This window comes from Sorghum bicolor, chromosome 2 (assembly GCF_000003195.3).
Source record: "Sorghum bicolor cultivar BTx623 chromosome 2, Sorghum_bicolor_NCBIv3, whole genome shotgun sequence".
Lineage (NCBI taxonomy): Eukaryota > Viridiplantae > Streptophyta > Magnoliopsida > Poales > Poaceae > Sorghum > Sorghum bicolor.
This window is the reverse complement of record NC_012871.2, coordinates 9,859,647-9,868,997: the sequence shown is the minus strand read 5'-3', so window position 1 is coordinate 9,868,997 and position 9,351 is coordinate 9,859,647. Positions and strand designations below refer to the sequence as shown.

General features: G+C 44.5%; 1 protein-coding gene across 1 annotated transcript; it reads left to right on the top strand.

Annotated features, from left to right (window-relative positions):
- Window positions 3,883-9,351, top strand: LOC8054434 (metal transporter Nramp5). The gene is made up of 12 exons (XM_002461727.2): window positions 3,883-4,085; window positions 4,232-4,310; window positions 4,403-4,443; window positions 4,645-4,723; window positions 4,829-4,933; window positions 5,344-5,453; window positions 5,616-5,797; window positions 6,149-6,392; window positions 6,534-6,638; window positions 7,629-7,760; window positions 8,134-8,229; window positions 8,690-9,351. The coding sequence occupies exons 1-12, from the start codon at window positions 3,975-3,977 to the stop codon at window positions 9,011-9,013; spliced, it is 1,608 nt and encodes a 535-aa protein (XP_002461772.1). The 5' UTR covers window positions 3,883-3,974; the 3' UTR covers window positions 9,014-9,351.

The following is a 9,351-nucleotide window of genomic DNA, read 5'->3' as shown; positions in this document are numbered from 1 at the left end:
TGATTGTGTATTGTCCAAAATGGAATTGGTGATTTTATGGCTCATTGATTGTATGTTTGATTGTATGATTAGTACTAATCTTGAGGTTAATGAATAACTGTGCTGTTATTTTCTATTATGGATAGCGTCTGACTAATGGTCGCTATAAGTTTCTAAAAGGCGGTTGGTCGCTATATCTTCAACGTACTGTCCAACGGTCTGTCGCTATAAGTATGGTCGGACGCTAAAACTTATAGCGACGCCACTTATGGGGACCGGCCAAGTTGGTCGGTATATGTTTATAGCGACCGTTCGTAGGTCGCTATACCGACTTATAGTGACCGTCCATAGGACGCTGCAGATAGGCTGTGGTATAGTGACGGGCTGAAGTGTCGACCAATTCTTCAGAAGTAGCGTGTGTATGCTTCGCCCAAGCCTCTTGTGTTTATGCATTTTACCTGTGAGCTTTTGAGCTGTAGTTGTCTTTGTTGTAGCTGGCCTTTGAGCATCTCCCAGCAACTATAAATATCTGGCCTCTACATCACTAATCATTATATATAGAACGATTACTCATTGATAGTTTAATTATTAGGAAAGAAATATCTGGCCATTATTGATTATTATCGATACATATTTCATGGGCCAAGAATATTCCAGCACTTTGATATACAGATGAGACAAACCAAGCCATGCATTGTCACCTCCACACTCTCAGGACAGCTCCAATTAATGATATCTTAAGAGCTAGCCCATGGAACATTTTATTTTGTATGAAAAAGACAAAGAATGATAAAGTTAACAAAAAATGACTAAAAATGTTGTATGCTTGTTCTCTTATTTATGATCCTGCTGGAAAATGTGGTTCATCAAGTTCTCCTGTGGGGTGTGCTTGACGGAACCGAATGATTTAGTGCTTTCTCTCGAGTACTTATTGTCCAATAGAAGACGAGTACTCCTGGGAGGGCATTAAATTAGGCGGTTCTTCCACAAGCATGGGCTCCTATGAAAGGGATCGAACCATGGACCAATTGATCGAATCATCAAAGCCAAGATCAGACATTTAGCCTTTTTGTCAGCTCCTTGACCGAGCGATCAAGCCCTACGGTAGTGTAGTTGTCCCCTACATCTCCCTCTTTCTCTTCATTGTAAGAATTCGATTAAGCATTTCTAATACGAAAAACACTAATGCTGGGGCTTAGACACTTGAATTAGGATATTGAGTGCTTAAATCACTAGAGACCCACGCATCGACCCATGTCGAACATCTAGATCGCAAAAATGAACTCACAACAATTGGTGCAACAGGTAGGAGGCATCATGTGTGATTGTCATTCTTCAATGGTCTAGGCCATTATTCTTGCCATCAGAGCTGGAGGCGTCGCCCCAAAGGGTGGCGTGCCCTTCTCCAACGAGACCATCTTGCCAGCAGTGCCTTCACCCCTGGCCAGGCTCTCAGCGTGAGGAGTTTGGAGGTTAGGAATGATGGATCTTGGTGTACCTAAGTCATGGTGGAGGCGTGCTAGGATGGGGGGCATACTTAGATTACTTAGAGGCACTAGTCATGGGGGTTGGGAAGGAGCTGGATTGAAGCCAGAGACCCGTACTTGGGCAAGAAATTAGATCCGAAAAACCATGGTTCATCCCACTACTGGAAACGCGTCCTTTGCCGAGGGCCTGAGGCTTTACCGAGGGCTCAATCTCGGGCACTCGGCAAAGACACTCTTTGCCGAGGGCCAGCCCCAAGAGCCCTCGGCAAAGACTGGCCCTCGGCAAAGAGGCCTTTTGCCGAAGGCTTGGCCCTCGGCAAAGAAAGGCGCCCTAGGCAAAGTTGGCCCGTTGGGTCACGGCGGCCAAGAGCCGGTTAGACTTTGCCGAGGGCTATCCGTTAGGCCCTCGGCAAAGTTTTTTTTTAAAAAAAATTCAGTATTCGTCCCAATTTTTTTTATAACTGGTCTTTGCCGAGGGCCTCCTTTGCCGAGGGCCCCATGTCTGGCCCTCGGCAAAGACCCCCTTTGCCGAGGGCCTCGGCAAAGATTTTTTATTTTTTTGTTTTTTGAGCCCATTTTTTGTGCGGTTCTAAAATACGTTATTTTTGAACCCAAATTTAAAATTTGGTCTAATTTTGACCTTTTTAAATATATTTTCTTAGTTTAGTTCTTTTCTTTTTTTCCGGATATTTCAAATTTGAACTGCTGGTGCATAAAATAAAGCAGTGTAGTGCTTCAAAAAATGTTATTCATGGTATTTGATGTATTTTGAGTCCCTATCTAGGAACTCACATCAAATTTCGTGCATCTTCTTCGTGTACCATGACGAGCGACTTGCGGAATAAGTTTTTTAAAATTATATAAATTCTATATGAAGTCCGAAAATCACGAAACTCGTCGAGGTGTCATGTTATCCCATGTGTAGGCTGTGGTAAAAAATTGGAAAGGTTTCAAGCAAGTTGCACCGTCGAATTCCTAAAACCCAAACATCTCCCTATTTAATAACAAGTGATCATTTGTGGAGATATGTGGGTTTTAAGCATCCGATATCATAACTCGCTCGAAACAAGTGATGTGGTCAGATTTGGTATTATATATATGCTGTGTTGTGGTTCGATTGGATTTGAAATTATATATGCCGTGGTAACTGCTTATAGCCCCCGGCAAAAATTTTTTTAAAAAAATGCTGAACATTTCTTTGCCGAGGGCCAGGGATGAGGCCCTCGGCATAGGTCTTTTTTTAAAAAAATAAAAAGTTTCTTTGCCAAGGGCCTGGAGAAAGCCCCCGACAAAGATTTTTTTTAAAAAAAAAATATTTCTTTGCCGGGGGCCGACCCTCGGCAAAGAAACTGCTAACAGTGTTGGCACCGTAACGGCTGCTTTTCTTTGCCGAGGGCTGGCCCTCGGCAAAGGCTTTGCTGAGTGTCCGATAAAGGGCCCTCGGCAAAGACCCTCTTTGCCGTCTAAAAATTTCCCGAAGGGTCTTTGCCGAGGGCAGCCCTCGGCAAAGACTTTGCCGAGGGTTTTTTGGCCTTTGCATGTGAGTCCACTAGTGTCCCATCTCATCCAACTTCATTTGTTCGAAACCAAACCCGCCCACCCTATATGTATGAACTAGTGCAGGATTTAGCATATCTTATGAATAAAGTAAGAGACTCCTTTCTTTTACTCTAGTAAGAACTAGAGAACTATATATGCAGTGACTTCAACACAAGACTAGAGAACTATATCTTGTAACAACTAACGTCATGCCTGCTTAGGCTTTTGCATTCCAAAACTTGGCTTTTGTGGGATGTAGAAAAGCGGTTTTGTGGATTGGTTTTTGAAGTAATTAAATTAAAGTATAATACATGTTGCCATACACCTCAAAACAGTATGCCACATAAGACTTCTTTTGGCTCCTACTCGTGCAACTACAGCTCTCTGACTTTCATAAGTCACTACTGAAAACAGAAGGTTAGACATCAGTTTGTTCTAGCTTTTGGCTTTTGTTCATAAGCCAAATCAAAGAAAATGTTAAAACGACTGCCGAAAGAATCCTTGGCATAGTAGAGAGATAAACTAATTACAGTGGTTGACGCAGATTAAAATGATATTCAACAAAAGCTCTTTCTAATTAGTACTACTGTATTAGTATATATATAAATATTAGGCGCAATAGAGATGATTTTCGTGGTCATATGGCAAGCTGTCTTTCCTGAAGATGAACCTAGGGTCTGTGACAGTGACAACTTGAGCAGTAAAAGGAAGCAGGTTTGATGTGCGTATAAGAGATGCCAAATGGAGCTGTCATGTGTGTATGTTTATGTCAGCAGGCAAATTAAAACTTGGCCCACAATTTTTTAGTTTGTGAACGGCGCCCACACCATACGGCTGCACACACTTGCATGTGGTCTATATAAGATGGCCAAGGGGGTGGCAAGAGGAGGACACCCCTCCACTCTGCTAATAAGCAACGTCTTTGGGAGAGTTCAGAGTCGACACACAACTAACTGTAGGCAGTTAGGCATGGAGATTGAGAGGGAAGCTCCGGGTAACGACAAGGCCAGGAGCTGGAGAGCTAATGTAGCACAGGAAGATTCTAAGACGAAGCTTGACGGCGGTGATCAGCTGATGAAGGTTAATTATACTTGATTGTCTAGCTATTTCTTTGAGATCATTTCTGTGGACAAGACTAGCTAGAACAGTGGATGAGAAGAGAGGATGATGATGCTCATTTCACTTGTTTGAAACTTTTCCCTTTAATTTGTTGCCTTCTGATTCAGGAGCCTGCATGGAAAAGGTTCCTGGCTCATGTTGGGCCAGGGTTTATGGTGTCATTGGCATACTTGGATCCTGGCAACTGTTAGTATACCTCTCTCCCTCCATCTCCTGGGTCCCTCTCTTTCTCATCTCTCTTCTCTGTTTCCTCATGATCTTTTCCCAAACTGAAACAGTGGAAACGGATCTGCAAGCAGGAGCGAATCACCGATACGAGGTACATTTTCAATGAGTTCCAAAAGCACACAAGATTTTGCTTCTTACGTTTATGATTCTGTACTCTAGCTATCAAATCTTCAAGACTTTTATTCCAGAAGATCTCCGATCCCAAAAAGGAGAACCAAGCTAACCTTTCAGGGCAAGAACCTAACTGAATGTTTGCCTTTGTTGCAATTTGTTTGGTGTCCATCTTTTGCAGCTCCTCTGGGTGATTCTCATTGGTCTCATCTTCGCACTCATCATTCAATCACTAGCAGCTAATCTTGGAGTGGTAACAGGTAACTGATTAACATAACTTGAAGGAGGCGGCACCGTGCCGTCTACGGATTCAGAAATATTACTAATTGGCACTAATGTCCGGTATTCATTTCTCTGTAATTCAGGGAGGCATCTTGCTGAGATATGCAAGAGTGAGTATCCAAAATTTGTGAGGATCTGTCTATGGATTCTCGCAGAGGTGGCTGTAATCGCGGCAGATATCCCAGAAGGTAAGAAGCAATCTGACAAACAGAAAACATAATTAATGTTTCTGGTGAAACCGAAGGGCATATTTTGACCTGGTTGCTGTACATTAGTTTGATTTAATTTAGCTGAATGACAAGGAGAGAATGAACATTAGGTACTTGTTCTATTGTTAATCCGAATAGAAGGTGCAGCAAGTCTTTGGAATCTAATGTATTTGCGTGCTAATAAAGTCAAGATCGTCTTATTAGCTAGGACAGATGGTGCGAATTATATACAAAAACGTGTAATCTTGTATTGACGTAGGTGTTGGGTTGTCTTATAATCTGAACTGATCAATAGCGGCAGTGGAGGAATTTGCAAGGACCTGGTAAAGAATACTCTAATCTATCGCTTTGTTTGTTACTGACATTTTGCTCTTACATTTTTGTTGCAGTTATAGGGACAGCCTTCGCTTTCAACCTCTTATTCCACATCCCCGTGTGGGTGGGGGTTCTCATCACCGGCTCCAGCACTCTCCTGCTTCTGGGCCTACAAAGATACGGGGTATTTAATTGCCGTCCAGTTATCTTTTCTTTTAGAAAAAAAAAACATGTATGTATAGAATGTGTTATCTACAGTAATTAGGCTACTAGTTGTGCTTAATGCATGCATGTGCTGTTTCTTGTGGTTCCTGTGGAATATAATGCATGGATTAATTGGAACTAGGTGCGGAAGCTCGAGTTCCTGATCTCGATGCTGGTGTTCGTCATGGCGGCGTGCTTCTTTGGAGAGCTGAGCATCGTGAAGCCGCCGGCAGTGGAGGTGATCAAGGGGCTCTTCATCCCCAGGCTCAAGGGCGACGGCGCCACAGCAGACGCCATTGCTCTCCTTGGAGCTCTTGTCATGCCGTAAGCAATAATCGAGTATTCAGGCTTAATGAAGTAACTAACTCTGATTATTATTATATATATATTGGCGGCCATGGCTGCCAGGTCAATGCATTAAGAAAAAGGGAAACAGTGTCAGAGCTCCACATGCATGTATATCATCAAGTAGCAGTTGCCAAGAACTTTGTTTTGTTATTTGTACACATAACTTGCTAGCTCTGATGATGTTGACTAGAACAAATTGAAGATTGAAGTAGTTTCTCTAGCTTGTGGATCATATATATATATATATATCGTTTCAACAAGTCAGTCAAATTAGTAAACTTAATTCGGCGGCCTCGACGATGATCAACAAATTTCTGCAAAAAACAGGCACAACCTGTTCCTGCACTCTGCTCTGGTGCTGTCTCGGAAGACGCCGTCGTCGGTGAGAGGGATCAAGGACGCGTGCCGGTTCTTCCTCTACGAGAGCGGCTTCGCGCTGTTCGTGGCGCTGCTCATCAACATCGCCGTCATCTCCGTCTCCGGCACCGTCTGCTTCTCCGGCAACCTCTCGCCGGAGGACGCCGACAAGTGCAGCGACCTCTCGCTCGACTCCTCCTCCTTTCTCCTCAAGGCACGTCGTCGATCGTCGGCCATCTTGCCATTTCATTTATAATATATGCATGAATATGACAAGTATACATGTGCCTGCCTTCCTGGTCGAATATACCAATGCGCATGCATGCATTGAATTTGATTTGTTTTGGACCTGCAGAACGTGCTGGGCAGGTCGAGTTCCATCGTCTACGGCGTGGCGCTGTTGGCCTCTGGGCAGAGTTCCACCATAACAGGCACCTATTCCGGCCAGTACATCATGCAGGTATCTACTATCTATATTAGTTGCTTTCAACCTGTTTGACTTCTTGGTATGCATGTCTAAAAAAACTGAAGATAGATCATTAGTTTATTTGCTTTGCAGCATGCTAGCTGATAGTAATAACTACTACAAAATTAAACATGAATTCTTAGGATATGAAATTATGTCGAATATACTACGCTACTGCTTTTGAGTTTCAGAACCTAGCTGACAATGACACACTGAAAGAAGTGACAGTCCAAATTTGCATGCTGAAATTTATCCAGAGTAACGAGGGTAGTCTTTCTGATGTAAGAAAATTAAACAAGCCAGTAATTGATAAGCAGATGTCGTCCCACCCATGGGCCGGCGGCACGGCCCACGGCATGGCCTTTTGGCACGGCCAATGGGCGGCACGGCACGGTAGTTGGCATGCCCGTGCCAGCACGGCCCGGTGCCCCGTGCAGTGCATGGGCCGCCGGTCTGGCCCATGACACGGCACGGGCACGGCGGCTGACACGATTGCTCCTGCGTTATTCTTTGTTCTCTTAAAAATTATATCATTTTCATATAATTCTCAGTTGTTCTTTGTTTTGTCATATGAAATGAAAGTGATGTCTTTGATTTGAAGTTTGAACACTTCATTTTTCTCTTAAAAATGAGACTTTGTTCAGCTGACGGGCCGTGGGCCGACACGGCACGGCAAAATTGGCCGTGGCCCATGGGCGGCCCATGTGCCGTGCCGCGGGCCGCAGACCTGGCCCATGACACGGTCAGGCACGGCACGGTCGGCACGGTAGCACGGCGCAGCACGACGGAGTCGCGTGCCGGCACGGCACGGCCGTGCCGCGTGCCGTGTCAGCACGGCACGGTGGCCAACTATAACTCTCACATTCTTTACGCTGTTCAAATAGTCAGGTCAACTGTGCTAATCCTAGTAGGATTTCGATCACTGGAAGCTTTAATACAATGGTTGTTGCCTTTTGTTGCTTTCATCTTAATTACCACGCGCAGGGTTTTCTGGACATCAGGATGAAGAAGTGGCTGAGGAACCTGATGACACGCTGCATCGCCATTGCGCCGAGCCTAGTCGTCTCCATCATCGGCGGCTCCAGTGGCGCCGGCCGTCTCATCATCATCGCTTCGGTGCGTTATTACTCGCATCACATATTCACATATCCCACCACCTCGCAGCTGATCGCCAGTGGCCTGTCCACTATACTATTCATGCACATATGGTTAAATTTAGCTAGCTGTGGTGGGTTAAAAGGCAGCTTGAGCTTGTTCGCTCGCTTGAGCTTATCTGCCGATACTTCGAGTCATGACTTATCAACCAAACATCACAAAAAGGGCACCAACATCCTACCTATATTTATATGATCTAAATAAAGTGGACAATAATTAACACTCTCTTCTAGGCCTTCCATATGTAGTAGTACAAGGTCTTATCGAATGATTGGTACTTAATTAATTTTGGCATTTGTTTGTACTAATTTCCGGTGCATGCGAATATATGCAGATGATCCTGTCCTTTGAGCTGCCGTTCGCCCTCATCCCACTCCTCAAGTTCAGCAGCAGCAGGAGCAAGATGGGGCCCCACAAGAACTCCATTTATGTAAGCACTCACTCACCCTTTTTTAAAAAAAAAATGGAAGAGAACTTCCCGCCTCTGAGTGATGAAGCACTCACTCACTGCATCAGAGAAAACTACGTGTCCTTTGTTGTTGCTTGCTCCATCAATTGCATGCATTGTCTCCATCACAAAAACAAAATTGCATGCCTATATATATGCATTGTCTGCACCTTTTGTAGCTTTTGAGATGCCCGACACATTAATTATTACCATGAGCTAGCCTTGCACAAAATAACGCATCTTCTCTCGATCGGGTACATCCCAACACCATGTTCTTGATCCACAATGATAAATATATAGTACGAGCTCATCACATGCCCTGCAGTGTACGTCCAAGCTGAACAAAACAAACTCGCGCGCTTCATGAACTAGATCTAACAAATATATATGTATATGCAAATATAATATCTACTACGTATGTATGCTCTTTATAATTTTGCAGATTATCGTGTTCTCGTGGTTGCTGGGGCTGATGATCATTGGCATCAACATGTACTTCCTGAGCACCAGCTTCGTCGGCTGGCTCATCCACAACTCCCTCCCCATCTACGCCAACGTGCTCGTCGGCCTCGTCATCTTCCCCCTCATGCTCATCTACGTCCTCGCCGTCATCTACCTCACCTTTAGAAAGGACACCGTCGTCACCTTCGTCGCCGACTCCAACCAACTCGACAACGCCGAGAAGGCCAAGGCGGCCGGCGAGGAGGAGGATGACCAACCCGTGCCGTTCCGGCAGGACCTGGCGGACATCCCTCTGCCAGAGTAGCCGAGTAGCTACAAACACTGCGAAAGGGCATGTAACCTGGTGGTTACAAGAGCTTTAGTAGCACTTAGATCTTTGGCTTCGACTCCTTGTGGGATCGTGTATTCTAAGATTTAATGGTGTTATGCTTTTAGCGGTAGATAACGTTCTTATCGATAGCGAGACACCTATGCTGACTTCTTCAATCTCGAGGATTTGCCGGCTCAGTCTTTGAAGATGCTCATCACAGAGGTAGGATTTACGTGTGTGTGAGTTCATAGGAGTGAGTGTGCATGCGTTGAGAGTGTTTGAGTTATACGGTGTAATTGGAAAAAAAATATCTACAAACACTCTTTGTCTTC

Coding starts and splice junctions, on each gene's coding strand:
- LOC8054434 (XM_002461727.2), top strand. CDS start 3,975: ATGGAGATTGAGAGGGAAGCTCCGGGTAACGACAAGGCCAGGAGCTGG. Junction 4,086..4,231: donor GCGGTGATCAGCTGATGAAG/GTTAATTATACT, acceptor CTTCTGATTCAG/GAGCCTGCATGGAAAAGGTT. Junction 7,761..8,133: donor GTCTCATCATCATCGCTTCG/GTGCGTTATTAC, acceptor GAATATATGCAG/ATGATCCTGTCCTTTGAGCT.